General features: G+C 40.1%; 1 protein-coding gene across 1 annotated transcript in view; it reads left to right on the top strand.

The window, feature by feature from the left end:
• The first annotated feature begins 2,291 nt into the window (after window positions 1-2,291).
• The window catches only part of HSPA4 (heat shock protein family A (Hsp70) member 4), a 38,108-nt gene continuing 22,414 nt past the window's right edge, over window positions 2,292-17,985 (top strand). The window contains exons 1-6 of the mRNA XM_063447398.1: window positions 2,292-2,566; window positions 13,166-13,223; window positions 15,467-15,607; window positions 16,149-16,271; window positions 16,554-16,653; window positions 17,665-17,798. Of these exons, the coding sequence (XP_063303468.1) occupies window positions 2,460-2,566; window positions 13,166-13,223; window positions 15,467-15,607; window positions 16,149-16,271; window positions 16,554-16,653; window positions 17,665-17,798 (663 nt within the window). The 5' untranslated portion in view covers window positions 2,292-2,459. The remainder of the gene's footprint in view (window positions 2,567-13,165; window positions 13,224-15,466; window positions 15,608-16,148; window positions 16,272-16,553; window positions 16,654-17,664; window positions 17,799-17,985) is intronic.

A 17,985-nucleotide genomic window follows, 5' to 3' on the forward strand; every position in this document is an offset into this window, starting at 1 on the left:
TGTCTTGTAAAAGTAAAGTGCTTTATTCTCAGTATATATACTTGTTTGCGCTGATCGCACAGTTGATGTATGTAATCTGCTTGTGATGTCTTGCACTGGAATAAATAAAGAATTTAAAAAAAAAAAAAAAAAAATTGTACAAAGTAATAAAAGTAAGGCAATTATCACAGGGACCAGTGGAATGTTTACATCATGTCTTTTTGAGCCACTACATGTTGAAAACGAACAGCATATAAAGTCATGTGGCCCATCTTATCTGACCATTTATATATACCACACAAACTTTAACCTTACCACCACTGTTAAAAGGAATTTCCTTGCATTAACAAGCTCTGTCAAAAAAAGGTATTCCTGACATTAAAGTAATAAAAATGACACGTGCCCTGATAGTTAAGTTAGTTATTCATTAAAGTGATATTATTCAGTAAACTTTGGACTGTAACAAACTGAAATTTTACAGAATTTTTCACTAAAGTGAGAACTGTCAACGTGAATTTCAAACTTAAAACCAAAATAAAAAACAAGAAAATGGAGTAAGGACCAGCGCTTATTTACCACTTCTCTAATTTGTCAATACATATAGATATTTAAAAACCAGCTGCGATACCTTCTAAAATCACAAACGAAAAATTGTACAGTAAAAAGAATGTATTATGGAGATTGTATAATTATTCACCTTTGGGAAATTGAGGGGTGTTCCCTTGAATGCCAGAAAAAAATGCGTTGGTATCTATAAAAGATAATCTGACATAGTATAGACTGTATATAATTTTACAGAGATTAATACAATAATATTTAAACTCACAGAGAGCTGTCCTCTAGAGGACATTGTTCCATTTTTAAAAGGACACTGTTGCCTTTTTAAATTTATTTTATACTTTATTATAATAAACTTAGCTTTTATTTTACCAATTTATCCTGGTTCCAGAATTCATTTTAACAGATGGGAGTGCAGTCCCAAACCTGCACAACGCTGTGGAATTGAGTCATTAATACTGACTCCAGATATTGTAAGTACTAACTTGGGAATCTGCTTTATATATTAAGAACAGTATCAGCAATATTGCGCAATCGTTTGTGCTTCCATTCCCCCCTGCAGGACAAGAAATGTTGTTCCTTAACGGACCCAGAAGTGATACACACCAGAGCTGGGTCTATAGCTCTCTGTTTGTGAGTTTAAATATTATTGTATTAATCTATGTAAAATTATATACAGTCTATACTATGTCAGATTATCTTTTATAGATATCAACGCATTTTTTTCTGGCATTCAAGGGAACACCCCTCAATTTCCCAAAGGTGAATAATTATACAATCTCCATAATACATAAGCGCTTCATTCTTTTTACTGTACAATTAAAACCAAAATAGACGAAGTCAGCAATGCTTCCAGTTCAGTTACCTTAAATCTGAAATTCAATTTGATTTCCCAAAAATTCTTTAAAATCTTTAGCGAATATTAAAATTCAGTCTAAGTAGCCAAGTTGTTACTCCAGCTGTGTCAGAGAATTTTTCCAGATGATCTTTTTTTGTGTACATTGGGCATATTGGCATTCATTTGTTTATAGGGAAATACAAATCCACACATTAATTTTAAGTTTTAGGCTAAAATAGCTGGCAAATTCTCCAACCACAACTGGGTTTTCACTTGCGCTACTTTAACCTGAAACTCCAAATTCACTTTGCATCCCCAACAATTGGCACCTTAGTAAATATGGGCCAGGGTTATCCAGTTCCATGAGAAATGTCAGGAGCTCACGGCCCCCTACCTTTTGTATAGGTCTGTTTATATTGTACTGTCTTTTCCCAAATTGTACAGCGCTGCGGAATATGTTGGCGCTTTATCAATACCAGTAATAAAAAAAAAAAAAAAAATGGCTAAATTAAGGTCAAAACAGACAAATGGCGGATTCTCAAAATCTACGCGCTCCCAAATCTAGTTTGGTTACTTTGGGCCCCCTGAAAAGACCCCACTATTGCACCATAGCTTATTAATGGGACCATGACGTCATGGCCCAGGGGAGCCCTCCCATTCCCTGGAAGTAACCTTAGCAACTGCATCACCGTGCGCGTGACGCACTGAACCCCACGGCGGACGCCCCGCCCCGCCCCCTACCCTTGGAAGAAAAAAAAATGAAGCGTTAAGGCGGGCAAGCTTAGTCACCCAGACACCGCCGATGACGTCGCGGGGCCCCGAGCCGCTCATTGGTCCGGGAGAGGCGCAGGGTTCACCCGATTGGCCAGAGCGGGGACGAGAGCATGACGTCTCAAGATCTCGCGACGCCGGCCGGCAGCTTGCTTCTTCCCTCCTTTTACTCCTCCTCTGACAGCGAGAACTTTCGAGATCTCACCCCCAGCTCCATTCATCCCCGCACGGTGGAGCGTCGTGCGGCCGCCTCGCTCGCTTTCAGTGTCCCTCCGCCTCGCTCGCTCACTCCGCCCCCCCGCCCGCCGCAGCCATGTCGGTAGTGGGTTTTGACTTGGGCTTCCAGAGCTGCTACGTCGCCGTGGCCCGGGCCGGAGGCATCGAGACGGTGGCCAATGAGTACAGCGACCGCAGCACTCCGTGAGTATCGCGCACCGGCGCCGCCATGCTTGCTGTCAGCCATCGCCTCACACACACACACACGCCCTCAGCGTGCACAGCCCGGCTCTCCGGCCTGCCATCAGCGTGCGCAGCCCGGCTCTCCGGCCATCACTCAGCCGGAGGAAGAGCGATATCACGGGGGGAGCAAAGCATTATGGGAGTTCTACATCCACCCGAGCTGGGCCACACATGGTATATAGAGGCCCTGCCTGGCTGAGCATCCATAGCAGCTTTATATAATAATGTTAATACGCCGTGTCCCTTAGCCAGACTGGCACATGCAGACACTTTATTGTGGCTTTTCTACTAAATGTTATTATTATTACAGTATTATTATTACAGTATTATTTATAAAGCGCCAACAAATTCTGCAGCGCTGTACAATAGGTGGACTAACAGACATGTATTTGTAATCAGACGAGTTGGACGCAAAAGAACAGAGTGGGGTTAAGTGCCACTATCAAATTATTATTTATAAAGCGCCAGCACATTCTGTAGCGCTGTACAATAGGTGGACTAACAGACATACATTGCAGCAAGACGAGTTGGACGCACAGGAACAGCGGGTATTGTGAGCTGGACTGGTGGGCAGAGGAAAGTGTGCTTTTCAGCATTTATATACTGCAAGAGGAAAATCAATAAAGGAAACCTATTGGAGAGCTCCTTGTCAAAGCACCATAACCAGTACAATTAACTTAATATTTTGACTTATTTTAATGCTGATTTAATATTAACGAAGCTCTCTTGACCCCTAGAAATCAGACCTTCTACAGCAGGTCAGCCAACGCACAAGTGTGAACCAATAGTGAGGGACAACACTTACCTGAGCTAGAAATCTAGTGTGCAGTCGGCCTATATCTCTGCATGATAGTTGGTAAAGCATAAGCCGTTGCAGATGGGTCGAGGAGACCCTACTTTATGTCAAGCTGCTTGAAAACGGTGTGAAGCAAACTGATGTGATGGCACCCAAAGACTCTTTGTACTAGAAAACCCATATAATGAGCTATTGTGGTCATAATTCTTAGTTTGCTCCGTAAATTAGTTTCCATCCACACCATATAAGTTCTTCATATTACATGGCAGCACTTCTATTGTGTTACACAACAGCATGAAGTTAAATGTCCAGCAAAACATGATGGATCAAGCAACCCAAATGCCATTACTACTGTACTTTAGTATCAAAATATAAAATTGTAAATAGAAATATTCTATAAGCACAGGGAGAGCACATCTTTACAATCCTACTTTATTGCATTCGTTTGTGTGTGTGTGTGTTTCTTTCTCTGTAAAATTGCTCATATGGTTCCATCCCATTTTTTGGCAATCGCCTAACATATATGTATATTCACTAAACTGGATAATTCCAGAGATTTACACTTTCTTTAAAGAAACAGTTCGTGTGATAACCACTACAGCTCTGTAGCATTGAACTTGGCTCATATGATTCTACATAAGAAGTTGTGATGGAGAGCAATGTTTTTTGCACACCCCAGGTAATTTCTCTTATTACTTGGATGAGGACATGTTACTTATAGTGACATAACTATAAAATGCTGAAGTGGTTATAGTACTTGGAGTGTTATGTTAAAATGCACTTGAGGCTCCATAACTAATAACAATTTTACATTAGAGGTTTTTCTGCTAGGAGGCTTTGAGTAAGGTTCCTGTGATTTTTAACCAAAACTGTGTGATTTTTCAGGCACACTAAGCCCAGCATATTTGGTATAATGTACTGAGATTTTGAGTAACCTTTACATCCTCATTATCTGTCCAAAATATTTGATGGCAACTGCTCATGCAGTCGGATTTTGATCTTTTTGAATCACCAAAGAAGGCAATGCTCACAGCTTCTTCTTCTACTGCCCATGTCATACAGATATTTGGACTAATAAAGAAGTGAACTTCTTTATTCTGATTTGATTTTTTCTATCGTGAGAAACCAGGTGGGGTGTTACCCAAGACACAACTGCTCTCATTTGACAAGCTGGGAGATTAAATTGTACTGGGCTCATTGACTGAGAGTGTTTGCTGCCACTCTCAACCAATGAACTAAACCCTGCATTGTTTAAGAGAGATGATGGGAGTTCCCACTTAGAAACTTCTGGTGGTTAGCAGCACCCAGTGGACCTCAGGTAAGATGTCAAACCATCCTTTAATGGTTTGACTCTTACAATGGTTTGGTACTCATGGCACCATAACCACTGCAAAACTAGTGTATATGGTGCTTGGAGGGTTCCTTTAATCTTGGGTACAAAGTCCTCTTTAACCAAATAACCTTAAAGTCTTTTCTAATGTTATTACACCTACAAATGGTAAAGGCACATCCCAACTAACCACTAGAGCTATGTTCTTTTTAAAGGAAGTTTAACCTCTTAAGGACCAAACTTCTGGAATAAAAGGGAATCATGACATGTCACACATGTCATGTGTCCTTAAGGGGTTAGGCACCAAATCTCCTCATTTTAATAAAGTACTTGTTTGGGGCATAGATAAGTCTGCCGCTCTGTCATAGTTGCCGATTCTGAGAAATGTACTATTTAATTTGTGCAATCCTCACGCCTCTAGTCACTATCTAATGAACTACAAGTGCCAGGCTAAAATAGCTTCAATTATCAAATCTATTGGATGTCTCGCATCAGCATGCAAAGAATGCAGACACTGCGTGTTAATTGAGTATTGGATGAGTTTATCATACTGAAAGCTGTGTATGTGGCGTGTCTACAATGCTTCTTCTATGAGAAATTTTAATCAAAACAAAAACAAGGATATTTGTTTTGTTTAACCCCTTAAGGAAACGTGACAAGTCATGATTCCCTTTTATTCCAGAAGTTTGGTCCTTAACCCCTTAAGGACCAAACTTATGGAATAAAAGGGAATCATGACGTGTCAGACACGTCATGTGTCCTTAAGGGGTTAAAAGAAACACTCTCTTCCTTTAGGAGTACAAACACACAATTGTAACATTGGCACTTTCTCCACTATTAAAGGGACACTCCAGGCACCCAGACCACTTCTGCCCATTGAAGTGGTCTGGGTGCCAACTCCCACTACTCTTAACCCTGCAAGTGTAATTATTGCAGTTTTTTTTATAAACTGCAATAATTACCTTGCAGGGTTAACACCACCTCTAGTGGCGGTCTACTAGACCGCCACTAGAGGGCACTTCCTGGTTTCTAGCACATGAAACCTGTGCTAGAGCATCGCTGGACGTCCTCACGCTGTGTGAGGACCTCCAGCGTCGCTCATTTCCCCATTGGAAAGCATTGAAATGCATTTTCAATGCTTTCCTATGGGGAGAGCTAATGCGCATGCACGGCATTGCTGCGCATGCGCATTAGGTCTCCCTGGCCGGTGGGCGGGATCAGTCTCGCCCACCGGCCGACGCAATCAGAGGGAGGAGTGGCGCGGAGGAAGAAGCAGCGTCGTGAAGCAGTGACTGCCTCTGGTAAGTCACTGAAGGGGTTTTCACCCCTTCAGCAACCGGGGATTGGTGTGTGGGAGGGAGAGGGGACCTGCTGTGCCAGGAAAACGGATTGTTTTCCTGGCACTGGAGATTCCCTTTAAGATCTTCTTGCCTTTAGTCCCATGTTGGTTCAGTCTCAGCATGTCCAATGCTCCTTCCCTGACTATCTTGGCAATTCAATGCTTCCCCACATTTGTGACAGTCCCTACACTGCCAATATGCATAGCCTTATAATGCTGAACGGACTCATTATTTCTCTATTGGGAGCTTTCAGCTTTTCCATACAGAGCGTGAATGCGCTGAATGTCTGTCCTGCAAGGATTGCAATACCAGACCGGGAAGCTCCTCTAGTGTTTGAGTGACAACTGGTGGGTGGGGACGTGTGAAGCAATGTAAGCATACCTCCATATTAAAGGACCACTGTAGGCACCCAGACCACTTCAGCTCAATGAGTCCGTCTAGGGTTAACCCTGCAGCTGTAAACATAGCAGTTTCAGAGAAACTGCTATGTTTACATATGGGTTAATCCAGCCTGCTTCCGCGCTTCTCACTCAGATTTTCACAGTGAGAAGACGCCAGCGTTCATAGGAAAGCATTGAGAATGCTTTCCTATGGACTGACTGCGCGTGCGGCACTTGTCGCGCATGCGCATTCAGCCGAAGGAAGAGGAGAGCCCCCAGCGCCGAGGGATCCCGGGGCTGGAGAAAGGTAAGTGATTTAACCACTTCCTCCCCCTAGAGCCCGGAGGGTGGGGGGACCTATTAATATTATAGTGCCAGGAAAATTAGTTTAGTGGTCTTTTAAGCTGTAGTGGTTCTGCTGCTTAATGTCCCTTTTAGAAAAAAACTACATCTGAGTTTTTTCTATTAAATTTTAAACTGAAAAGACATACTAGAAAAACAACAAATACTTGTCTGTTTCCAGATACATCATCTCCCTAAGGTGTGTATTTTTTTTTATTGAATATTGTACAACAGTTGGCACTGTGAGTTAATGATAGTTCATTTCTAATTTTGTATGAAGTTTTGGAGTTAGTGAATGATGAGTTCATATCTGTAGTGTTTTGGGCTTGTGTGAGTGCTTTTTTTATTTTATGATTGAGGAACACACTGTGCCTCTGTACATGTTTGCATACTTTTACGGTGACTGCTTTGTGTGCCATAAAACACTGCTGAGCAGCAGCAATTTGTGATCCTACAGCATTGTAATCTAAATCAAGTAGTATATATTGGCCCAAATGGTTTCACAGATACTGTGGCAATGGTGTCTAATGGTATTCTTTTAACCGCTGCAGTGAGCTTTAGTGGTGAAGGTACTTAAAATTTCCTATTTAAAGCACTACTGTAGCTTATTTGTCTTTCAGTTTTTTACTTTCCATATTTTATATCTTTAATGGTGTACTCCAGACCGCTAAAGAGCTTTGTGAAGGGTGTATCTTCGTTTTCATTTTACAAAAAGTGCAATTTTCAATAGAAGTTGACTCTTCTATTAATTGACCTTGCTACACTTTCCTAGCTTTTCATCGGACAACTGATGCTGATACTTCCTTGTTGTTTAGCTTAATGAAGCTAAACTCAAGAGGCAGACCATTCCTCAGAGCACGTCTTGCAAAAGATTTGCATTGTGCTGCTTTTGGAAGTCTGTGATTGGACAGCCACAAAAAGCTTGGACTGGGATAGAAGGGGATGGCTTGCAAAAGCTTCACACGAGATGTGCACAATTTACAAGCTGTTTTGCTGTTTTTAAATACAATCCCAATGGGGGGAAAAAAACATGATTCTTGTGCACATGTTTTCAATGGGAGTGGGAGGGGAGTGTCCCTTTAACCCCTTAAGGACCAAACTTCTGGAATAAAAGGGAATCATGACGTGTCACACACGTCATGTGTCCTTAAGGGGTTAATATGTTTTACTTGCATTTTATGTATATTTATAATTTTCTTGTTTTGAATCTCAGTATACAGTTCCACTATTTAGTTCTCCTGTCCATGTTGTTTGAACTTCTGTGGAATCCTTTTGATGGATTTGATAAATTGCGGATGCATAAGTTTAACTGTAATGGATCCTTCCTTAAAGGGATACTGTAGACCCAACACTATTTTTAGCTTAAAAGGACACCATAGTCACCAAAACACCTTTATCTTAATGAAGCAGTTTTGGTGTATAGATCATGTCCCTGCAGTCTCACTGATCCATTCTCTGCCATTTGTTTATGCAGCCCTAATCACACATCCCTGCATGTCACTTGCACCACCTTCCTGAAAATTTCTGAGCACTGACAGAATAAAACTGTCTTTCTATGAGGAAGCTTGAGTGGGCGCTTGGTATGTGCTGTGCATGTACATCAGGTCCTCAAATTCTCCTCCTTGACCAGCATTATATTGGACCATCGTATACCACCTCCATGACATCGCGGGAACAGGAGTGATAAGTAGCTCCTGGATGCTGGAAAAGGGGAATTTTAAAAGGTGTATCTTACCCTAAAATGATAAATGTGTATTCCTGACCCTATGGTGTTAAAAACTAGGGATCGACCGATTATCGGTTTTACCGATATAATCGGCCGATATTCGGTATTTTCGGCAATATCGGTATCGGCCAATAGGGATACCGATATTGCCGATAATACCTCCCAGGACCGCCAGGCTCATTACAAGCCCGGCGGTCCTGGGGGGCGGGCAGCAAGCATTTACTCACCTCCCAGCAGCTCCCCAGTGTAAATCTCGCGAGACCCGCGGCCAGCTCTGACGGCCGCGGGTCTCGCGAGATTTACACTGGGGAGCTGGAGGAGCTGCTGGGAGGTGAGTAAACGCTTGCTGCCCACCCCACTTCCCTCCCCTCCCCCAGCTAAGCCAATGCCACTGGACCACCAGGGATTAGCATAATCCCCCCTCCCTGGCAAGGCAACAAGCAGGGAGGGGGGACAACAAAAAATAAATAATAATAATTAAATATATAAAAAAATAATAATAATTTAATATAAAAATAAAAAAAAACATTTTTAATAAAAAATGCCCCCTCACACACACTATTATTATACACATACACTACACAAACACACTGTGTATATAATTCAGTGTTTGTATAGTGTGTGTGTATATATAATGCAGTGTGTTTGTATAGTGTGTGTATATATAATGCACACTACACAAACACACTGTATTATATACACGCATTATATACACACAGACTATACAAACACGCATTATCTACACACACACTGCATTATCTACACACACACTGCATTATCTACACACACACTGCATTATCTACACACACACTGCATTATCTACACACACACTGCATTATCTACACACACACTGCATTATCTACACACACACTGCATTATCTACACACACACTATACAAACACACACTGCATTATATACAAACACACACTGCATCCACTACACACACATACACAGCTCCCCTGTCTAAACACACTGCATCCACTACACGTGGCATGTATATTTTGTGCATTTACCTTTAGAAATAGTTTTTTATTTTCCAAAATGGTAAATGTACAGAATATCGTCAAATTATATCGGCTATCGGCCTGAAAGTTCACAGGATATCGGTATCGGCTCTAAAAAATCAATATCGGTCGATCCCTGTTAAAAACACTGTTAAGCCCTCTGGCCCCCTCTTGCACCACTTATTTAAGTTGAAAACCCACCTTTATTTTAGCGTCACACAGGTCTGTTGGCCCTACCCGATCTGTTATGGTATGGAGGTGCTCAAAGGAGTGTGTGGTGTGTGGTGTGTGTTTTTTTTTTTTTTTCTTTTATTATTATATAAATATGGTGGGAACAAAGAGCTATCCGGCCTAAACTGATAAATAAAAAAATAAAAATAAAGTGTGCTGTCATGCTGACAACATTCCTTTTTCCTTCCTATGTTGCATTAACCCCTTAAACACATGACGTGTGATTCCCTTTTATTCCAGAATCTTAGTCCTTAAGGGGTTAAAGGATCACTATAGGGTCAGGAACACAAACATATTCCTGACCCTATAGTGAAAACCCACCCTCAGAATGGGTTAACACTCATCTTATTTTCAGCTGTTTCTACAGGTCTGTCGGCGCTGCCCCGCCCCCTTGGTGACATCATCAAAAATGCCAATTTTTAGCCAAACCTAAGCTTTTATATGGGGAAAGGATTTGATTGGCTAAAATCAGGCAAGGGGGCTGGGCCAAACACTGTTTTTGCCAATCAGCACCTCCTCATAGATATGAGGAAAATTCAGCGTATCCATGCAGAGAGTTGGGACGCTGAACAGCAGGGCTGCTTACTGTGCAGCCCTGAGCCAGGAAGGCCCTCCAGTGGCCACTTGGAGGTGTCCCTAGGGGCAATGTAAACACTGCCTTTACTTTGAAAAGGCAGTGTTTGCATGAAAATGCCTGAAGGTAGCTATTATACTCACCAGAACAACTACATTAAGCTGAAGTTGTTCTGGTGACTATAGTGTCCCTTTAAAATATAGTTGATACAATCAAGTATTCTTCAGTACAACAGTGATTTGTTCTGGACATGAGAATTGTTAAAATGTATATTAGTCCTGCTTTTTCTCAGCGGAAATATATGGGTTCATTGCCACACTGCTTTAAATATTGTACTTTTTAACTATGGTGATTTTTTATTTTTTTTTGTATGTTGGCACATAGGTGGTTGTTCTGTGTTGCCCTGCTCTCCTCTATCTAATATGATGGTCTGTGCTGGAGAATGCTTCTTCAAACAAAACTGTTCTTTTCCATGATGTTGACATGCTGTCTTCATTGCCAATGCAGCTGTGTCGTATTGAAGCAACATCTGTCACTTCTTTCCTATACTTCTATAGCAAGCAGAGGATGTGTTTGCTAGTGAAGCTTTAACTGCAGTTGAACCACCTGTAGAAGGGGTTCTTCTGCACTCCTGTCATATAGGGTGTTCAATAAAATGAGACCAGAAGGTGCTATAGGTTTTAAAGAAAGTGTACATTTGCTAGGAAGTCTGATAGCACAGTGTATAGATTCAATTTTATTTATCATTTAAAGGGACACTATAGTCACCAGAACTACAGCTTAATGTGGCTGTTCTGCTGTCAACACAATGTCCCTGCATTTTTATTTTTTATAAAATGTTTATATTGTATATCATTTTTTATTTTTTGGGGGGGCAGCATTGACATTTGGCAGTCCAGAACAAAACTGCAGATATCTTAGTATGTGCAGCTTTTCAAGAGAAACGCTGCACATACACACTGCTACCACCCTGACCTTTTTTTTTTTTGTTTAAAAGTACCCTTTAACTCTACCTCCACTGGGAACTGTCTTTCTGAGGACTCTAGTAAGCATGGGTTTTGCAAAATGTTTCAAGGTAAAGTGCTTAGACTATTTCTTTAAAGGAACACTCCACACTCATGCCAGGATATGCTCATTTTAAGTGCAGTTTATAACAGTGCTGATTTCTATTTTATTTCTATTGTCACTTTTATAAATAATTGCTGGCAGTCGGGGAGGCTATCTTCCCCATTAGGGCAGCTCTATAGAGCGCCTCCGTGCTCATTTTACCCTTGCATCCTGCCTGGAAAGCTACTGGTGGGCTTTTAGTCTGTGCCGGGAATAAAAGGACTTGAAAAGACTACAAACAAAAAATCTTGCATGTTTTCATTAGGGGTATATCTACTAAATAACGTGTTTTTAAAGTGAAATGTTCCTTTCAGTGCTTTCTGCAAAAACCTAGACTTGGTTTTTAAGTATGGAAATCAGTTTGTTCTTTGGGCTTTTAAAGGAAGTGACTTTCATAACATAACATGATTTGGCAATGTTCAACCACTTCTATTGTGAATCAGACTGTACGGAAACCTAGATTACTTATCGCATTACCATTTCATTTTATTGTTTTTAGACTCTATAGTAGTAATGGCTAACTTTTGGGTAGCTAATCATCATCGGCAAATGTCCACCAGCTGCTGTGCCAAACATAATACCTACTGTGTAGATAGGTATTTTTAGGCCTGTTGCGTAGGTGTTTGATTTCTTTATTAATTAGTTTGATTTACATAGCAACATCATGAAATCAATCATGCTTTTTCCAAAGAAGGGTATTACATATTATAAATAGACCCCTTGTCTTAGATACTTTAATTTTATTGTACTAATTAAAGCATAACTTTCAGCAGACTTTACTCCTGTGAAAGTTTGTATGGTGCTTATTAATCCTTTTTATTTTGTAATCCTTTCCCTGGTGCACATAGTCTGTTAGAGTTTGTATATAGCACTGTTGCTAATATAATCCTTCGTATGACCTGTAACAGGTCTGGAGTCTGTCAGTGTAATCTTGGGTCTATTGTATCCTTAAACATCCTTAGAAATAATTAGTGAGGTTTTTTTTTAGACTGTCCAAGCGATATGTATGGAATGTCTGATTGGTTGCTGTTCATAAAGAGATGTGATTGAATGTGCGTGTGAAACTGGAGTGAAAAGTGTGAATGTATTAGGGAAACTTGACTCTTAATACCAAATCTACTTGTGAACATTGAAAATCAATTACTTCTGTAATAGATTTCACAGCACAACCTTACAATAAATTAGCATTAAAGTCTTGGGTGTGGCATTGCGAACATCCTGGCTCGTGTTAGTGAGGCTCTGTTTTGAGAACAGGTTTGCTCTTGAAATTGTGGGAGTAATTTCCTTACACGAGTCCTGGATATGTGGATATGTGAAGCCTTTGCCAAAAGATGAGCAATACACAGAGAAATAACTAACAATGGCGCTGCGTTTATTTATGAACTGTATGCCTCCTAATACTCTACTAGCAGACACTGTTGGACATGTAGTCCCAAACGATGTTGGTGATCACGAATACACAACAAAATCTTCTAATAGTGTGCATTTTAACATGGCAACGGTTTCCATTCCTTCCCTAAATTGACCCCTACAACTTATCTGATCAGGTTTTTCAGTTTTAGTTGTACAAAGTGGCAGTGAGTGGTACATTTATGAGCCATATAGCTAAAATTGATTACAGCTGCCCAGCTTTCACAGGTCTGGACAAAATGAATATTTTACCTTGTTGCCATGCCTTTCAGTGGCTATTTTGCTAAATTTCACTGATATGTGAAATGTTTATCTTGCAGAGCATGCATTTCATTTGGCCCCAAGAACAGAGCAATTGGAGCGGCAGCAAAAGGCCAGGTAAGTAACTTTTTTTTTTTTTAAATTATTATTATTATTATTATTATTATTATTATTATTATTATTATTATTATTAACAAGTAAGCAACTAGAGTGTAAGGAATAAAGATTTGCATTCCTTAAAGATAAAATTGTTGGTGGCAACCTGGGGTTTGCTGATAATATAGGTGTATGAGATGTTTAATACAGATTGTATCCTAATGTTTTCACTTATCACCTTAATCCGTTTGTAAATTGTGAGTACTGTGAAGTGTTGAACACCATTATAGAAGTGGGTACCTAGTCAACAGTTTTCAAAGTCCAAAGTAATTATTCAATAAGGATCCTTAATCCATTTACCCCCATAGCAGACTTTGGACTAACTTGGCCTTGTATCTTGATGAACTTTCAGGCCTTTCTTGTTGGTCACCTTTCTTCTGGGAAGCGAAGTTCAAATTCAGAGAGATTCTGCAAATCTGAACCAGCACTAGTCTCTTGCTCCACAAACCTGTTTGTACCCAGAAGGTACATATGATCGTTAAAGTAACCAATGCGCCTTTAAAAGGTGTTTGTAGCATAATCGAAAACAGACTTTCTGGGTTTATGAACAGTCCTCTGCTTTCTTAACAATAAATATTGGCTATGTTATTACATTGCATATTTTCCAAATGCGTCTTTTCTAGCTGTTCTTCAGAACCAAAATGTTTTTTTTTGTTTTTTTTTTGTTTTTTTTTGTCAATGCTAGAACATTCTAAAATTTAAGCCAAAGGGTCACCATAAGCTATCTTTCCTGCAAACATGCCTTCACAAAATGTTTAATTGTATCCAATGAGCATGAGGAATTAGGATTGTTTACTTAAAGTAGTGTTAAAAGATGTCTTTGTAAGAGATACAGAAGTTGCCCCCTAGAGAGATTTTGTTATTAAATTCATTAGAATCCTAAAAGTCTGGTTCTTTTTCTCCAATCTGCATGAATAGACATCTGCATCTGGTTGCCATTTACCAATTTTCCATTAGTTGTCATGCACACAATTCTTAATACATTTGAATGGCAGTTCATGTGCATGTATGTGTGTAGGATCCTGCCGTCCCTGCTTTATGCTGGGTATGTTTGAAGAGGGAAGATGGCAGTAGAAGATCTTAAAGGATCACTATAGTGTCAGGAAAACAAATCTGTTTTCCTGACACTAGTACCCTGAGAGTGCCCCCACCCTCAGGGTCCCTCTCCTGTGGTGCTGAAGGGGTTAAAACCCCTTAAGTTACTCACCTTCCACCGCCGGGCTCCCTTACCTCTCCTCCTCCGCTGACGTCAGCGGTGCGGAATGCGCATGCGTGGCAGTGCCGCGCGCGCATTCAAAGTGTCCAAAGGAAAGCATTTTTCAATGCTTTCCTATGGACGCTCTGCGTGATGGAGGCATAATATGGCTCCAGCGTCGCAGATGCGCCTCTAGTGGCTGTCCGGAAAACAGCCACTAGAGGCTGGCTTAACCCCAAATGTAAACAGATGTTTACAGCAGGCAGGGTTAACCCTAGAGTGACCTGGCACCCAGACCACTTCATTGAGCTGAAGTGGTCGGGGTGACTATAGTGTCCCTTTAAGATGACTATAATTTCTCCCCTCCCTTCCTTCTTACTTCCAGATGCCACCAACTGTTGCACATTTTAGCTGGAGGTTGTCTTCATAAAAATTCAGAGGATCTTACAAGTGAGATCACCTCATGTTTTATAGAGAACCTAGTTTTGCAGTGTATTCTCCAACCAATAATTTCATTGGGACATGCTGCTATTGAATGCCTGTTGCCAGCATACTCATCACCCTGGCAACAGATGTCCAATTTATAGGAAATTAAACTCTTGTTCCGGCTGGCTAATAATGTCCCAATGACACTGCAAGAGGTGGAGTTACATTTCTAGTGGCGATGGGGTTAAACTGTCTGTGCAATGTTTGTTTCTAATTGTTGCACATAGACTCCAAGCACCAGACTGCTTCAAATCACAAGTGTTCATAGTACTAGAAGTAACTCTTTAAGGTATGGTATGAATAAGGCTAAAGCATGATTTATTTAGTAGACCAAGCAGGCGCACCATGGCAACTTAAACTAAACAAAACATTGATAGCATTTCAGGCAGTTTTTGTATGGGCTTTTCCTACTTTCATTTTTCCTACTTCCTTTTCTGTCACCTGAATCTGTGTTGGAAATAAATATCCCACTGATAATGTAGTTGTAATAATGTGCTGACATTATGTGCTCTGATTCCTCTAGGTGATTTCAAATGCAAAGAACACATTACAAGGCTTCAAAAGGTTCCATGGCCGAGCCTACACAGATCCCTTTGTACAGTCAGAAAAACCTGGTAATGCTTACGAGCTCGTTGAGTTGCCAACAGGTGCAACTGGTTTCAAGGTGAATAAAGTGAAATTTTTATTTTTTTTCCTGCAGTGTGTATCAAACGGCTGCATATTCTCGCTGTTTGTTTAAATGTGTTTCCTGCCCGTGTTGTAATATTATGGAAAAGAGACTCTGTCATAAATAAACATGTGGTTTTGTAGTACTGCCGATCGTTTTTATTTATACATTGTGCTGGCCAAATTGTTAATGTGTATGTAGAAAGTAAATGATTATACTTGGTTTACCTATCGATGCACTTTTAGTGCCAAGTACCATGGCAGAAGGGAAACTGCAGAGAGGCTCTGGAAATAAATGTGAGCAGCTTAATGAGCTGGCTGTCTTGTACATTTTATTGTGGGAAGCCATGCACTGCCTACGTTCACTATGTGAATGACATAATGGATTTTAAGTTAGATATGTGTATATCTTACAATCTGTCGATTGTGTTTTGATAGTTAGCATGTCTCTTAAAATTTGTATATTTTTAAATGTCAGTTGTAATTTGTGTATTAATGTTTTTTGTTGTGGTGAATAGTAATAATTGTGCTTTGCACAGGTTATGTACCTTGAAGAGGAGCGAAGTTTCACTGCGGAGCAAATTACAGGAATGCTGCTGACTAAACTGAAAGAGACTGCAGAGAGTGCACTCAAGAAGCCTGTGGTGGATTGCGTTATTGCTGTGAGTAACTGTCCAAAATGTGTAAAATAAATAAAATGTTGATCACTAAATCACTTGATATATTAGTGATTTCACTTGATATATTAGTGATTTCATCCATTCATTGCTGTTCTGGTTGGACACATTTGATAATGGAAAAATAACTTTCATTGACACCAAGATGACTTCTAAACAGTTTGTCATAAAACACCAGGTGGACGGGGCACAGATATCATGCATCTTACCTTGCCATGGGATGTCAGAATGTATATTCTCATATATTCATCCACCTATCTTTGTCAGGTTCCCTGTTTCTTCACTGACGCAGAAAGGAGGTCTGTAATGGATGCCACACAGATAGCTGGACTCAACTGCCTAAGGCTGATTAATGAAACTACTGCAGGTAATGTATGATGTAAAAGCAGGTTTATTTGGCACTTTACCAGCCGTATTACAGGGATTAAAATAGGGGACTATAATAGGTGTAGATTAACATGATACCTTATAAAACCTTGCATTACATTGAGTCATGATGGGACAAGGAAGATGTGATGTTTTGTTTCAGCACTGATTGATAGTAAATATGCAATGGCAACTTTCTTTAGCAAAGTTGCTCTTTGCATTTTAATAGAGAGAGGTAGGTGTGTGTGTGTGTGTGTATGTATATAAATATATGTGTACATCTCGCGCTCTCACATTCAGCGGCTGCAAATCTAATTGGTCTAGTATAACTGTAATTTTGCCCTCTGAACCTAGCATGGAGATTGAAACATCCGTTTCAAAGTTTATTCCTGTGCTAGAAATATTGGCAGTGTAGTTTGTAACTGGTAATATGAAATTAAAGCAGTTCTGTTACTTTTGAGTTTTTTGGAATGATAGGATTTGTATGAAAACCTCTTGTAGACATTTATTTTTAATTCCCAGCACAGTTAAATGATATACATGAGATACAATAGGAACTGCTAGTACTTTGTCTTATACAAGTGCTGATGTTTGCCAATGGATGCAACTTTCTAGTCCTATCACTTATTGTTAGCTTTCCGTCTCATTGGTAATTGTAACCGGCATCATATCTGGCAATAAGCAATAGATACGTATGGCTTAAAACTCAGGCTTTCTTTTCTTTATGGAAGATCTAGCAGGATCTTCCTTGGACCCAGTTTTTGTACTCTTAAACATCCGTCAAAGTGCAATAGAGATAATGATAGCTCCTGGAAGGTGAAGCCTACAGGAGCTGAAACTAAATCGCAGAACAATTGATGCTGGAAGGAAAAAATTTAGGAAACACATGTCTCCACCAGTTACATTGTCACTTTAAGTCAAAGTTTGGAATTGTGTGTTGTAGAAGATTTTAGTATAATGCAGTCGTTTATGTGAGCTGCTAGTTCTCATTATGTCTTTATTTTTCCTCCAGTTGCCCTTGCTTATGGAATATATAAGCAAGATTTGCCTGCCCCAGAAGAGAAGCCAAGGATTGTGGTATTTGTGGACATGGGGCACTCTGCATATCAAGTGTCTGTCTGTGCTTTTAATAAGGGCAAGCTGAAAGTAAGTACATTTTTCTTCCCACAGTGTTTGTTTTAAATGTTCCCTCAAATTAATATCTTCCCTCCAAATTGCATACCTTGAGTGAGCTGTGGCCATGCCTTATCATATGTGGAAATGGAGTACTTTAAAAAAAAAAAAAATTCATTTTTTTTTTCTACTCCTTCCCTGTGGAGTTTTAATTTTTCGC

This window comes from Pelobates fuscus, chromosome 3 (genome assembly GCF_036172605.1).
Source record: "Pelobates fuscus isolate aPelFus1 chromosome 3, aPelFus1.pri, whole genome shotgun sequence".
Taxonomy (NCBI): Eukaryota; Metazoa; Chordata; class Amphibia; order Anura; family Pelobatidae; genus Pelobates; species Pelobates fuscus.